The following is a 16,198-nucleotide window of genomic DNA, read 5'->3' on the forward strand; positions in this document are numbered from 1 at the left end:
GATTGGACAGGGCTTGGAGCAACCTGGTCTAGTGGAAGGTGTCCCTGCCTGTGGCAGGAGGTTGGAACTCAATGAGCTTTAAGGTCCATTCCAACTCAAACTGTTTTCTGATTCTATCAAATATATACCCCTTTGTTTAAAAGCTAAAGCTAAACAAAGATAAACAGCTTTTTTTTTTAGCTGGTGTATGAAGTCGCTAAGCCACTGTCCATCATATTTGAGAAATCATGGCAGAGAGGTGAAGTTCCCGACGATTGGAAAAAGGGAAATATAACCCCCATTTTCAAGAAGGGGAAAATGGATGACCCAGGGAATTACAGACCAGTCAGTCTCACCTCCGTGCCTGGTGAAATCTTGGAGCAGGTTCTCCTGGAAGGCATGCTAAGGAACATGAAAGACAACAAGGTGGTTGGTGACAGCCAGCATGGCTTCACTAAGGGGAAATCCTGCCTGACCAATTTGGTGGTCTTCTATGATGGGGCTACAGAACTGATGGACAGGGGTAGAGCAGTTGACGTCATCTACCTGGACTTGTGTAAAGCCTTTGAGACTGTCCCACACGACATCCTTGTCTCTAAATGGGAGAGACATCAATTTGATAGGTGGAGCAGTCAGTGGATAAAGAACTGGCTGGATGGCTGCACACAAAGAGTTGTGGTCAATGGCTCAATGTCCAGCTGGAGACCAGTAACGAGTGGTGTCCCTCAGGGGTCGGTGTTGGGTCCGGTCTTGTTCAATATCTTTGTTGGTGACATGGACAGTGGGATTGAGTGCGCCCTCAGCAAGTTTGCCAATGACACCAAGCTGTGTGGTTCGATTGATACGCTGGAGGGAAGGAATGCCATCCAGAGGGACCTTGACACACTTGTGTGGTGGGCTGATGCCAACCTCATGAAGTTTAACCATGCCAAGTGCAAGCTCCTGTACCTGGGTCGGAGCAATCCCAGGCACAGCTACAGGTTGGGCAGAGAAGAGATTCAGAGCAGCCCTGCGGAGAAGGACTTGGGGGTGTTGGTTGATGAGAAAATGAACATGAGCAGGCAGTATGTGCTTGCAGCCCAGAAAGCCAACCGTATCCTGGGCTGCATCAAAAGGAGTGTGACCAGTAGCTCGAAGGAGGTGTTCCTGCCCCTCTGCTCTGCTCTTGTGAGACCTCACCTGGAGTATTGTGTGCAGTTCTGGTGTCCTCAACATAAAAAGGACATGGAGCTATTGGAACAAGTCCAGAGGAGGGCCACGAGGATGATCAGGGGACTGGAGCACCTCCCGTATGAAGATAGGCTGAGGAAGTTGGGGCTGTTCAGCCTGGAGAAGAGAAGGCTGCGTGGAGACCTCATAGCAGCCTTCCAGTATCTGAAGGGGGCCTATAGGGATGCTGGGGAGGGACTCTTCATTAGGGACTGTAGTGCTAGGACAAGAGGTAATGGTTTCAAACTTAAACAGGAGAAGTTTAGGTTGGATATAAGGAAGAAGTTTTTTACTGTGAGGGTGGTGAGGCACTGGAACAGGTTGCCCAGGGAGGTTGTGAATGCTCCATCCCTGGCAGTGTTCAAGACCAGGCTGGAAGAGGCTTTGGGTGATATGGTTTAGTGTAAGGTGTCCCTGCCCATGGCAGGGGTGTTGGAACTAGGACTTAAGGTCCTTTTCAGCCCTAACTATTCTATGATTCTATGAAAAGATGACTCATGTTTTCCAAAGCCCACCTTTATAAGATCTTTAAATGTTCCAGGTAGGATTAATTCCTTAACATTTCTTACGTATTTCACCTTGTTCCAGAGGTGCCAAAAACTGACAAGAATTTTGAAGAGCGGCTGATTTTTAAGGCTTTCCTCCTGAAGTTCGTCAATGCCTACACACCCATCTTCTATGTTGCTTTCTTCAAAGGCCGGTGAGTTATGCTAAATGCTGTTCCTTGTTTCCACTCGTTGCTTATGAGACAGCTGCTGCTGAGCTAAGACCATAATCAGACAGTAAAGTAAATCTGGCTTAAGCATGCCTCAGTATTGACCCCAAACCTCTTCAGTCTCATGGGATAATGCACAGACTTTGTACTCTGCAGTTTCAAATTTGTTAAAGCCATTTATTAAGATAACCATAGAAAAGATTCATAGAATAGTTTGGGTTGGAAGGGACCTTCAAAGCTCATCTACTCCAACCCCCATGCAATAAGCAGAGACATCTTCAACTAGATCAGGTTGCCCAGAAAAACATCCAGCTTGGCCTTGAGTGTCTCCAGGGATGGTGCATCCACCACCTCGCTGGGCAACCTGTGCCAGTGTTTTACCACCCTTACTGTGAAAAATTTGTTCCTCACATTCAGCCTGAATCTCCCCTCTTTTAGTTTAAAACCACCTCTCATCCTGTCACAACAATCCTGCTAAAAAATTTCTCCCCATCTTTCTTATAGGCTCCTTTTAAGAACTGAAACGCCACAATAAGGTGTCCCTGGAGTCTTCCCTTCTTCAAGCCAATCTGTCTCAGCCTTTCCTCATAGCAGAGGTGCTCCAGCCCTCTGATCACTTTTTGGCCCATCTCTGGTCCCTCTCCAACAGGTCCATATTTTTCCTGTACTAATAAATCTATGCATTCAGCTACAATCTCCCACCAGACTATTAACTGTTTTCTATTTACCACTCCTAATTTAATGTCATAGCAAGTATCATCTCTCTTCTTGCAATCAGCAGGAAAACATAAAGCTAAAATAAAGTATCCATCTGGCACATTCCAGCTAGTGCAACAGTAATGAGGATTACCTCAGAGGATTTCTGCCTGGAATATTGTAGGGCACAACACTTGCAGTTTTACCAAGTCGTTTACTCGGTAAACAGGACTTGCTCTTTAAAACAAAACCAAAGATAATGTCATTCATTTTTTCAGGACTAAACACTAAGTGGTCCCATTCAAAGGCATAGAGTTTGACTTTAGGAATCACATATCAAAAGTATAAAATCCATAGCAAGTTTATAATTCTAACCATTGTACCCTAGATTTGTTGGACGTCCAGGAGACTATGTCTACATTTTCCACTCTTTCCGAATGGAAGAGGTAATTTCACTTTCCCTCTGTCTGTGATCTTGTTGGGTGTGAGCACCATCTGCTTCTGCCACAGGGATGCAGCAGATGTTCTGACTGTTGTTTCCTCTGTCCACCCTAGTGTGCTCCAGGAGGTTGCCTAATGGAGTTGTGCATCCAGCTCAGTATTATCATGTTGGGCAAGCAGCTGATCCAGAACAATTTATTTGAGATTGGCATCCCGTAAGTAGCAATTTTTGCTTGTTTCTTGTTGGGGTTTTATTAAACGCATGGTTTTTAGGACATGTGAAATGCACGGTGTGTCCACTGCCCCTTGACTTGTACTCTGCTCTTGCACAGTGTTTATGAAAATAGGTATGAAGCTCATTATGTCTGCTAATGTAAAATAGCTGCAAAATAGGCACTGTGCCCCCAAGGGCATGCTAATGAAATCCTTCCCTTTTCCCCCAGAAAAATGAAGAAATTTATACGCTACATGAAGTTAAAGCGTCAGCATTCTTTAGACCATGAAGAGCACATTAAAAAAAAGCAGCGCTATGAAGTGGACTATAACCTGGAGCCTTTTGCTGGACTTACCCCTGAGTATATGGAAATGAGTGAGTGGGATGAGAAGAAGGCATTTTAAACCACAATTATTCTGACAAACTGTGATGGAGAGCTGAGGTTGTTGAATTGTAGATAAAGGGGACATTAGATATGAGGCATAACTTAATTATTGAAGTATATAGTCTCGGACTGTAGCATGTTTAAGCCAACCACTGGCTGCTTCATGGATGAATTTGGCAGCATATTGTCACAGAATCACAGACTGGTTTGGGTTGGAAGGGACCTCAAATCTCATCTAATTTCAATCCCCTGCCATGGGCAGGGACACCTTCCGCTAGACCAGGTTGCTCCAAGCCCGTCCAACCTGGCCTTGAACACTGCCAGGGATGGGGCAGCCACAGCTTCTCTGGGCAACCTGTGCCAGGGCCTCACCACCCTCACAGGGAAGAACTTCTGCCTAAGATCTAAGCTGAACTTCCCCTGTTTAGATACTTTCTCTCAAGCCATGTGATATATCACTGTCAAGTTTCAAATGCAAATGATTAAATGGCATAAACTTGAGATTGTCACTTTCTCATCAGTTGCACCCTGCATTGGAAATAAGTTACTTAATTCAGATTTGATAATTTCCACTGCATATTGTCACACAGGATTGTTTCTTTTTAATGAAATCTGGACTAAATCTTCTTAGGGATAAGTGCCTGTAGGCGAGGTTGTACTTAACACATCACATACAATTGGGATTTTTAAAATAACATGTTATGTTTAGTGAGTGATATGAAATTTAAGCACTGGATATCAGCTCTGTGTTGCTGCATAACTCTATTTTTTTTCCTACTTTTAATCTTGGAAAGGCTGAGAACTGCTCAACATAATGCCCTTAGTGACATGGTTTAGTGGTGGTCTTGACAGTGGACTTGATGATCTTAAAGATCATTTCCAACCTAGTTGATTCTGTGATTCCATGATTCTATAATGCTGTTTGCTACAGTATCCAGCATTCCTGAAGGATCTTTCTTAAAAGAGCAACTTTATTTAGTATTTTAAGAAATGACTAAGCAAAACAGTGGTGAAGGGTAATGAAGTAAAATAACACCAAAAATTTGCATTTCCAGTAAATGCAGAGGCAAATTAGAATAGCTGATGACCTTGATGTTCAGAGTAGGGGAAACAGACTGAAATTTCACAGTACAAGCTACAAGGTCATGCTGTCAGTTCCTAAAAATATGAAAAGATGCAGTTACTGAGATCAGCATTTAGAAGTAACAGAGGAAGAGAAAGGTGGAGCACTGACAGTATCAGGGTGAGTATGATATCATTGTCATGTCCTCATCAGACAAAAGCAAGTATGACCCCAGGTTGTAGGAAGCAAATTATTCCCAATAAAGGCAGAGAATCAGTCACGTCCCTTTTGAAGCCTGCAAGTTTCTATACTTCAGAAGATGAAGCTTCCAGTGGGAATGAGTGCTAAAAACCTGCTGGGTGGAGTATGGCACATTTCTATAGAGCTCACACAGTTGCTGCCATATTCCCACTCCTTCAGATCACTCCTGTGCCAGTCTCACTGATGGCAAATTTAGTTTAGGAGTTTCTTTATCCATGATATTGAGGTGCTGGAGCAGGTCCAGAGAAGGGCAATGGAGCTAGAGAAGGGCAATGGAGCTAGAGAAGGGCAATGGAGCTAGAGAAGGGCAATGGAGCTGGTGAAGGGCCTGAAGCCCAAGTGTGGTGAGGAATGGCTGAGGGCCCTGGGGGGTTTAGTCTGGAGAAGAGAAGGCTCACTCTCTACAGCTACCCGAAAGGAGGATAGAGCCAGGAGGGGGCTGGTCTCTGCTCCCAAATAACAAGTGACAGGACAAGAGGAAATGGCCTCAAGCTGTGCCAGGGGAGGTTTAGACTGGAGATTAGGAACAATTTCTTCCCTGAGAGGGTGTTCAGGCATTGGAACAGGCTGCCCAGGGCAGTGGTGGAGTCACTGGAGGTGTTCACAAACTGTGCAATGAGACCATTAGTGCCATGGTTTCATGGTGGCCTTGGCAGTGCTGGGGAATGGTTGGACTTGATCTTAAAGGTCTTTTCCTGGTTGATTCTGTGATTAAGTGATTCTATGATTCTGATTAATTTATCTTCTCTTTTGTAAGAGGGGCAACTGGCCCTTTGGTGCCCAAATGAAACAGCAGTCAGGCAAACCCTGCCTGATGCCAAAAATGGGATTTAGTTTCACAGCACATGTCATCTTGTTAGAATTTAATGGGATGGCACTGATGGGATGATGCAATTTGATAAATATTGAACACAGCTAATGAAATGGTTTCTTTTTCTTTCTAGTTATTCAGTTTGGGTTTGTGACTTTGTTTGTTGCATCCTTCCCATTGGCACCTTTGTTTGCTTTGTTGAACAACATAATTGAAATCCGTCTAGATGCAAAAAAGTTTGTTACTGAGCTGAGGAGACCGGTAGCAGTCAGAGCAAAGGATATAGGTAAGCACACATTGCTATTGTTATCCCTTTGTTTATTCCTGGATGGATGGCAGGATATTATTACACTGAGTTAGTTTCATTAACAGGAAGATATTTATAGGAAAATTCAAAACATTAGACTGCACTTTAACTGTGAACTGTCATAACTTATCAAGGATTTACTTTTAAAATAGAAACACCAGAGCTCGAATATTTTATTAAGTAAACAATATCATTTTTCAAATCAAAATGATCAATGCAATAGTTAAATATCTCACTTGGCTCTGCACATCAACAATCCTTCCTGGCCACGCAGTTTTCTTGCAGAAGTAAAAATTCCTGCATTTAATAATTCTGGAGTTAGCCTGGAGAAATACCCTTGGGAATGAGAGAAGACTCAGAAGTCTGTGGGTAAATGTATCCCTTCAAACCTACACAGCATTAACGTTGGAAGGGTTAAGCTGAAAGCTTCAGTGAATTTAGGTGGGACTGGGCTCTGCAGCAGTATGGCGACACCAGGCCAATCCTCCCCCTACTATGGGGGGTAACAGCTATGGGTGTGTGTAATGAGGAACCTATTTCTCCCAAGCATTGGTTACTTATCATTAAAAAGGTCATTCAAGTAATTGTTCATGTTACAGGACCACTCAGCCAGAGCAGTGGAGTTCATGATCTGTTACCAAACTCAGTGTTTATTCCAGTTGTGGAAGCAGAGATTTTCCCTGGGCTCATCCTTGTGCCTTCAGATCATCCTAGAGCTGAAGAACACAATGCATTTTAGCATGCTGTTGCCTTTACCACATTTTTTTGGGGGTGTTTTGTGGCTGGCTCAGCTTGATGATGTATGTGAAGGTTGCTGGTGAGACGTTTTAGGCAGGGTGTTGTTGGTTTTATGGTTGTGGTAGGGGTTTTGAGGTTTTTCTTTTGGTTTTGAGAGGGTGCAATTCAATCCTGATCTTGTGGGTGAAAGAAGCCCACTTCTTTCAGAGACGATCTGAAGTCAGAGACTGTAAGATGGTCACAGACATACCAGACAAGCTTTTAGGGCAGGCATCAGCAGAATCAGGAAAAATTAGGAAAGGGAGAAAGTCCCACCTGCTCAACGCAGTGGGCAACCACTGGCAGCAAACACAGATCTATCTCTGTTTCCACTGCTACTGTAATATCTTTTCCTGAAGTTCAGTTCTGTACTTCTGACCTTCAGTTCTGTCCAGGCTGGCTTGTCTGCTGTGCCAGGAGACCAGTTAGTTTTCAAGCAAATGATTTGGCCAGGCTGGAGGAGTCTTACAGGGATATCTCCCTGTGTAAAGCCTCCTACATCTTTCTTCCTCTTCAGACCCAGAATAGGAGAGTGGCTCGTCAGCACTGTAACCACAGGGATCTTGTAGCAGCCCTGTATTTCTTCATCAAGAAGCTTTTCCATGAGGAGTGGGATCTCCAGAGGGGGATGGGTCAGAGCTGGGGTACTTCATGCATCATTCTCAGGCTAAATCTGGAGGGGTTGAACCTGATTCAGCATAGGGTTGGTTGGTATTACATTTTGTCTGCACAGAGCCCATGCTCAGGAAAGCCGTACCTGTGGGGTTTCCAGATGCAACTGGAAAAATCCCATCAAGTGGCTCCACTGGAGCTTTGCTTTCTCAAAACTGAGCTAGGATCAAGAGTGATGAGAAGGTGTAGACACAGATTCAGGTAGATCTTTAAAGCTGGTAAATCAGTATGTTCTGCACCATGTGTATGAAAGTTCCAGCTCCCTGTCTGTAGCTTTCTTCTCCTCAGGCATTTGAAAAGTGTGAATGAGATTTCCTGATGTTTTTCTTTTCTACCTATGCAGGCATTCCTCTGTCTTACACTTGCCTCCCTCTTCCACAAAGAAGTTTTTAACTTAAGACCTCAAAAAATAGGTGCCTAAACATTGACAGAGTTGGGCTCCCTTTGCCTACAGGTTGTCAAATTAATCTCTTATAATTTGTTCTGCTTTTAATTTAAAATATAACGCTAGTTTGGCACAGTCTTAAGTGCTCCTAACACTGTTAACTAAAAAAGTAATTTATCACAATTTAGTGACTGGAATAGCATTTACATGTTTGTCTCCTTCCTCAGGAATCTGGTATAATATCCTCAGAGGTATTGGAAAGCTTGCCGTCATCATAAATGTAAGTAATTTGGCATGAATAACATTTTAACTCAATAGGCCTGCTTTTCCATTCTGCTCTAGTAGTTTTATTTCAGTGTAAATCCCTTAAAATCAAGAGAAAGTAGATTTAAATATTTTCTGAAATATTAGAACATCCCAGCCCTTAGAAAATTTTAGCTCACTTTAATATATTAATGTATGTACTTACCTAATATTCTATATGAATAGACATCCACGATGATCATCATCAGTTTCATTAATTGAAACAAGAAAAGATGAATGACAAGTTGAAAACATATTTGAGACACAGAAAAACAGGGGCCGTGTAGGGCCTTATAGCCACGTCTCCATGTGCCCTTATGGCTTTTCCACCATTACCCAGACTAGAAATCCCTTCATTTTGCTCACAGGTGTCTGTTGTGCAATGACCAAACCATTCTTTTGGTTATTTGGCAGACTGCCCTCATTTGTCTTTACCATTTCCTCTCTTTTCTTTTGGAAATAATGTCTCCTTTTTTTTTGTTTTTTTTTTCTTTTCCTCCTTGTAGTCTCTCTTTGTCATTATCCAGTGTTATTTTTCCCCTCTTTGATCTATGTACTACGCCTCTTTATTGTAAAAGAAGTAAAATGTTTTGTACTGTGTTTGTTCCACATGTACATGAGATTAATACCAGTGAGAATGTTTCATAAGAATGACAAGAAGGGCTAAAGTCCTGAAGAGCTCAGCTGAACTGGTTCTCTTGCATTTTCTGTAGCACATTTTTAGAAAGCCTTTTTAAATCACAAAATACAATGCAGTTTTGGGGACTATTAATATAAAACTGGGCTCAGCCTGCTCATCCTTTTCTCTTGATGGAGTTGAAATACATACCTGATTTTACAATGCAGTGAGAATTTAAAGAGTCACTTCACTGCTGGTTGTTTGCGGAACACAAAATTACTTGGAAATCAATCAGTTGGACCTTATACAATGCATCAGGGACAAGCTGTGGCTTATGTAGTGCCATATTTTGCTCTCCTCTGGTGCTTGGGAGTATGGCCGCTTCATTCTCTGCAGAGTCCAAGTTGTTATCCAGGTAGGAATCTCAGTCAACATGGAGCTATTCCACCTAATATTCTGCAACTAAAAAAAGTAAGCAATAGATCCTACCTTGTTGCATCAGTGAATACTCCATTTTTAGGACCCCGTTGGCCGGAATCTCCCCCTTTGTTTACTAAAGCAGTCCCTGAGTTGCATGAGTTTGTTTGGACAAGACATACTTGAGGATATTATGAACTTAACCACTGCCTGAATGTTGCGCTCACTCTTTACTCTTATGGCTTAGGCATTTGTGATCTCATTCACATCCGACTTCATTCCACGCCTCGTGTACCTGTATATGTACAGTGAGAATGGCACCATGCATGGCTTCGTGAACCATACACTGTCTTCTTTTAATGTCAGCGATTTTCAAGCAGGAACAGCTCCCAATGACCCCATGGATCTTGGCTACGAGGTTCAGATATGCAGGTACTCTCTTGAATGATAACTAATGTTAAGTATTTTCACAGTTGACTAAGAATGGGACAAATTTCTACATTCTTGGGGCAGGTCCCTTGTATTTTCAAGACCTTTTTAGCACCTTGGTAGCCTTTTCTATCAGATGGATCCATTGCCTTGAACATTTTCACTTACATATTAAGCAACCACAAAACCTGCTTATTTTGGGAAACAGGGCTTAGAGTTGTTCAAGTCAGTGTTTGTCCATGCAATGATTTTTCTTATGTATTCCTTTTTTCAAGAAAAGAGATAAATTATGATAAAGAGTACAGTGATGCTTTAAGGGAAGAAAACGATGTTACTCTGATGTCATGTTGTCATACCACATGCTGTTGATATGATGTTTCTGTAACAATTCCTGATGAGATTAATAGCATCCTTTTCTCCACTGGAACTTAAGACCTATTTAAATTGTTGTTGTACAGGAAATCTGCATGCCTGTAACAATATCTACATATTCTTTTCATTTTTAAAGGAAATTATTGTCACATAGTTTGGCTTAGGAAGCAGTCTAGGTCAGTGCTGAAACACACACTTTGTCTAAGCTTCCTTGCATATGCATTACCTTCAAAACAAATATTTTAACATTTAGAATTGGGGACCAAAGCCAAATAATAGAATCCCAGACTGGTTTGTGTTGGAAGGGACCTTAAAGCTCATCCAGTTCCAACCCCCTGCCACGGGCAGGGACACCTTCCACTAGACCAGGTTGCTCCAAGCCCCGTCCAACCTGGCCTTGAACACTGCCAGGGATGGGGCAGCCACAGCTTCTCTGGGCAACCTGTGCCAGCGCCTCAACACCCTCACAGGGAATAACCGCCTAAGAGCTCATCTCAATCTTCCCATTTTCAGCTTAAAGCCATTCCTCCTTTTCCTGTCCCTACAGGCCCTTGTAATATAACAGTGAAAGCACTTAGGCCAGCAAAACTGAAAGGGGGATAAAGGAGGTGAAGAAGAGGAAAACAAGGAGGGAAGAGACATTTCAAGGAGGAAAAAAGAGAAAGCTGACTAGCTTTGCTTCCTTTTATTTTGTCCTGGTCATCTCAGCCACAGGATAAATAAGGTTGCAAACATATTTTTAGCACAGAATTTATGGAATAGAAGTCCAGTACAAAAATGCCAGTTTTATTTGCTTTCTACTCCTAGACTCTTTCCCATCTCATCATTTCCTTTATATTCTATGGACTTTTAAATAATTTGAAATCATAGAACCCTAATTGCTTCAACATAGGAATCATGCTGTGATTCAAGTTTAGTGTGGTTTTTCTTGGTCCCGTTTCTAACAAGTTACTGTTGATGAGCTCATAGATTTTCTGTGAGCAACAGCTAAGGCAAAATACTCATCTTCTGTCTATATGGCAAACATGAGCTGATCATGAGCAAGGAGAATACTACATAGTATAACACACCCCATGGATCTGAGATCAGTATTTGTGTCTTTAAAATTAGTCTTATAAATATAGGTTGGCTTGGGTTTTACCAATCTTAAAATAAATTATCTAACTGTGTAATTTACTTCGTCTTTATGCAGAATTGGTATTATGTGTACTAATCAGAGGGTAGTAAGATGGAAGACCTTTAATTTGGAGTAAAGCTTGTGGGAGGCTTTCAGTTGTTAAGAGGTTAATAATGTCTCATACTGTAGTAGTGAACTTTTTTTTAGAAGGCTTGATTTCCTGTTCAACCCTTTGGTATTAATTCCTTATAGTGCTAAAATTTCTGAATGACATCACTGATTTACTGAGTCTTGTTTTGCAGATACAAAGATTATCGAGAACCCCCCTGGTCTGAAAACAAGTATGACATTTCAAAGGATTTCTGGGCTGTCCTAGCAGCAAGATTAGCATTTGTGATAGTTTTCCAGGTAGGTTGTACTGCAGGTACTTTCTATCTGAGAAAGAAAAAGAGTTATACTATTTCTTTAGCTGCATAAGGCAAGCCACCTTTGGAAATAAGCTATTAGGTCAAAAAAAATAATGATCTTCTTTCTCAGCTGCCCATCCTTATTCACCCTCTTCACCCATGCAGAGCCAGTTATATCCTCAGTGGAAAAAGTAACCCCCAGAGAATCCCTGAACCGGTTTGATGCAGAAGCAACAGAATAACCTTAGTAAGCAGCAAAGCACAAGGCTAATATTGATTAGATCCCACCAATTTCTCCAGGGGAGCAACAACAAATTCACTGAAGCAGCATCAGTTTCATCCCAAATAATTTCTAAACCTAGCCAAGAAATTAAATGTCCAAAATTTCCGAAGTTAGAGTTTTTAAATAAGGAACATTTCATTGGAATGTATTTTACTAACTTGCATCATTTTACTTCTTGCTGTTTGCTTCTGTCCTTCCGATGTGAAACTTTTAGGGCATGTATCAATGGCAGTATTCTACTGGATTTCTAGGTGATTGTGACAGTATTTGTACATAAAACAAGAGATCTGTGTCTGCCATTTTTCTCTACTTCTAGCAAGGAGTAGAGGTGAATTTGGCTTGGTATCAGGCTTGTGACATGCAGTTGAACCCAACTCAAACACTGTTCTTTCTTTATTCTGCCTTCATAAGTACACTGAGAATGGCCCCTTCCCCTACAGTCATCCTTTCATTTGATCTTGCTGACATGTTCTCACAATTTCATTTTCAGAACTTGGTCATGTTTATGAGTGAATTTGTTGACTGGATTATCCCAGACATTCCCAAGGACATTAGTCAGCAGATTCATAAGGAGAAAGTTCTCATGGTGGAGGTCTTCATGAGAGAAGAGCAAGGGAAGCTGCAGTTGCTAGAAACCTGGAAAGACAAGGACAAGAAAAAAGGTGAAAACTGTAACAATCACAGCCCCAGACTCTCCAGGAGCCACAGTGGAAGCTTGTCCTCCTGCCATTCATACCCTCTTGATGTCTAGAAGAGGAGGGAATTGAGTATGTCAGGGCATTCCACTGATACACAAGCCATTGCATTTGGAGCAGGACTTGATTAATGGACAACCTGGTGCATGTTGAAGGATGTGCTGCCATTTTACTCCCATCTTTGTGAGAAAAGCTCTTCTTACAAACATGGAGGACCACAGTCTTTTTCTGATAATGTGTTTTTTTTCTTTTGCACAAGCAGCAATGCAGGGAATTTTTAATAACACTATTGATGGTGGTGTGTGTTAAGAAATGCAGGTACTTAGTATGTCTTGATATTCTCTGAGAATCTGACCTTAGCCTATTAATTAACTAATTAAAGGTAACTTTTAAGTCATAATACTAGTAATTTAAGTGATAATACTAGTAATTTAAAATATTTAAAAAAATTTTGAAATCCCAGGCTTGAAGGTCTATGGGATAACTCCATAAAGTGTATGCAAAATCAGCTTTAGAGTGTGCCCTAGTATTCCTTTTGGCAGGACAGACACCATGTAAAGCCTATCAGACTGACATGCTTTCCCTGTCAGGCTGTAGCTCTGCTGGCAGACATCTGAGTGTGACCCTGGAGGTGTGAAACAAGCACCAGGGTACTGGTCTTTTCAGAAACATCAGAAAAATGAACCTGGAAAAGTTCTTTCTTACCAGTGCAGGGCTGATGTGGGTATGAAGTTGCCTCAGCTGTGTGTCTGCAGAACCCCAGCAGCTCCTTGCTTACGGCCAGGCAGCAGCAGCACAACCCTGGAGATCCTCCCAGAAGGTAGATGATCACAGAGCATTTGGTTAAATGCCCTGAATTAATTAGCACATGTAGAGAGCCCTGCCTAGTACTCAGACACTGGTGTTGCTGAGGAAATTCCCTTTTCCCATTAGTTTAGCACATCCCTTTCTCAGCCAGGCTTTTGTCTGTAGCCCTCTATCCTCTGCAGAAGAGGTTTTCACAGCCAGTTGTTCCTGCAGACGTTCTGCTGTTGAATGGCACTTCAAGGAGGCTGTGCCAGAGGGGTAAATCCAAACCACGTCCCATTTACTGTCCTCAATGGAAGTTTTGCCTGCACTATGGCTATAGGACCAGACCGTCAGTTAGTCACAGGACTTTTCTTTTGTCTTAAAATACTCTGTCTTTTGTACAAGGAGCTTCCTTAAAGTAGAAGTCTAAAGTCCTTACTTAAAATGCCTAGCTAAATCCCAGCAATACACCTCTTGAAGCATAGGACATTTCAGTTTTGCTTTGTCAAATGACAAAACTGCACTTCCAAATAATATTGGTGCAATTAACCTCCTCTCTTTTATTGCTTTGTTTTGTCCATGGCGCTTACATTACAAATATCAAACTGAAAAATAAAACAAAAATGAAAGATTCCTTTAAAGTCTAACTACTGTATGGTTTGTTACAAAACCAAACATCAAAAGACTGTTTTCAAGAGAAGTTAGTTGTTTCCCTTTTCCTTTCCTTTTTTTCTTTGCCAAACTAATTTAAAGATAAATGCTAGAACTTCAAAAAAGAAAAATGCCATATTTAGCTTTTAATCTATTTATTTGTTTTAAAGTATGTGATAAACTTGATATATTTCTATAGTCTGTCCAAAGAAGGTACCAGAAGAGTAATTGTGTGGAAGAAAGAAAATGGTATTAACCAAGTATTCTTGAAGCTTATTTAAGATATTGATCCAACCAAAGATTTTTATTAATAAAGGGCTTATATTTTGTTAACTCTTGTTTCTGTTATACTTTGACCTGCAGGAATGCCACTATTTTAAAAATTTGTAACTTTGATTTGTAAATTTGATAGCTTACAACTGTAGGGACAAATCTTGCCTGGTCTATTCACACAAGCATTACTCCTGGTAGTATTTACTAGTTCAGGCCCACTGACTGCAACAGGACTGTGAGTGGGAATAGATCAAGCAGAATTCTGTCTGTACATCCATGTTCTTCCTCTCATTCCTTGGAACCCAAACGATCCAGAAGAAAGCCAAATGTGAACTACCTATTCAGAAGAGAAATCTTTGGGGAACCGCCTCAAAGGGGATTTTATCTGTAAATACTTATCCAAAAGTATTCCCGACTTAATACTGACATTCCTGTAAATGGTGGAACTATATCCTGAACACATACTTATCATAATTGTTCCTTATTTGCTGAAATCATGAAATATTAACAGTTGCTTATACTTTCTTTTGTACAGTAAATTGTTCGAAATGGAATTTTGTATATATAAAACCCCTGTATTACTACTTGGAGAACTATAAAACTTTCATGGAATCATTTTTTAAGAAAAGCAAATATATATAAATTCTGGTTTAGTTTGTTTGGGGGTTTTTGTTGTTTGTGTGCTTTGTGGTGGTTTTTTGTTTTTTTTTGTGGGTTTGTTTTGTTTTTTCCTTTGAATGCTTATTTGAAATAAATATGCACGAGTTTCTTCTGTGGGACAGGTTCTGTTCCCAGTCCTCCTTGGGATCTGAACACGCAACTGAGTACTGTTCGAGAAATGCAGGAATTCATGCTGCAGTTTGCTCCAGACTGCATCTATGATGCCGTTTGTGTACTTGGAAGGCAGAGGCCATAACTGAGATCTGCAGGTACCGACTACTTCATTTCCAGACATCTTCCCCACAACATCCAAGGTAGATCTTGTGTTTGGGCTGCTTTAGATTCTCACTTTGGGATGAAGTGAATCCCACCTAAAATGGGAGAGCTGCCAGCACTGACCTAAACACTGAATATTAGCTGATTGATTTTACCCTGGGAGCTTTAATTTGCTTCTGATTTTAGTTTTAGGCACTAAGCAGGATCTAACATGTAAGAACTTTCAGTAAGGCATTTGAAATGGGCTTGCAACAAGGAGGGATGCTGTTTGGTTTGCTCATTTAAACTGAAAAATGCATTCACTCTTACGAATGAAATGGTAAAACTGAAGGAATTAAACTTGGGGATTCCTTCTGCTGCGTCTTGCTGAATTCAGCTCTGAAGGGAAGTGACTGAGGAAGCAGAAGGGCTCCACTGTGTATGTCACACCTTTATTGCCTTGTGGGACCTGCACAAGTAAAGCTGCGCTCAGAACCTGGCCTGTCCTTTCCAATTTTCTCTCCTTCTCCCATTTAATGTGGCTTCATACCAATTCTCCCCTTTTAACCAGAAAAATATTAATGCTCTAACTAACAAAATTTAGTTAGAAGTGAGAATTCTGTTTCGAGGTAGTGGATATGAAAACCAGAAGCAGGTAAATCTCTGCCTAGTTGGTAACTGGTTTTGTTTTGTCAGTTCTTGAAGACAAAATAGTAGCTAGGGGTTCATTAGGTATTAGGAAATCATCCTGTCAGCACAATAGGGTGGGTATGAGTCTGAATGTTCTGGATTTCTATGTCATTGTGTTTCTAAGATACTGTCTTACAAATATTTTGCAGTCTTAAATAGCTTAAGGGTGAATAAGTCTCACGTCAAGGCACAGACACTATTCTATTTTTAAATCCTCCATGCTCTCTGGTCCTGAGCTGTTAATGATCTTTTTGGCTGCTGTGATTTCCAATAAGCAATAATAAAATTAGATACTTTTCATCTTACCACCTCAGGAATCTGAA

The 16,198-nt window shown here is 41.2% G+C and overlaps 1 protein-coding gene across 5 annotated transcripts in view; it reads left to right on the forward strand.

The window, feature by feature from the left end:
• The window catches only part of ANO1 (anoctamin 1), an 83,012-nt gene extending 68,682 nt beyond the window's left edge, over positions 1-14,330 (forward strand). For all 5 annotated transcript variants that reach the window (XM_061453101.1, XM_061453097.1, XM_061453098.1 and 2 more), the window contains 9 exons: positions 1,777-1,888; positions 2,988-3,045; positions 3,155-3,255; positions 3,484-3,629; positions 5,908-6,060; positions 8,143-8,195; positions 9,502-9,686; positions 11,475-11,580; positions 12,353-14,330. In XM_061453101.1, coding sequence (XP_061309085.1) covers positions 1,777-1,888; positions 2,988-3,045; positions 3,155-3,255; positions 3,484-3,629; positions 5,908-6,060; positions 8,143-8,195; positions 9,502-9,686; positions 11,475-11,580; positions 12,353-12,613 — 1,175 coding nt within the window. In that variant the 3' untranslated portion in view covers positions 12,614-14,330. The remainder of the gene's footprint in view (positions 1-1,776; positions 1,889-2,987; positions 3,046-3,154; positions 3,256-3,483; positions 3,630-5,907; positions 6,061-8,142; positions 8,196-9,501; positions 9,687-11,474; positions 11,581-12,352) is intronic.
• Positions 14,331-16,198: the final 1,868 nt, after the last annotated feature.

Source organism: Pezoporus flaviventris, unplaced genomic scaffold (assembly GCF_033815535.1).
Source record: "Pezoporus flaviventris isolate CSIRO_AGI_PZ_B2104156 unplaced genomic scaffold, CSIRO_AGI_Pfla_v1 ptg000014l, whole genome shotgun sequence".
In the NCBI taxonomy this organism is placed as follows: domain Eukaryota; kingdom Metazoa; phylum Chordata; class Aves; order Psittaciformes; family Psittacidae; genus Pezoporus; species Pezoporus flaviventris.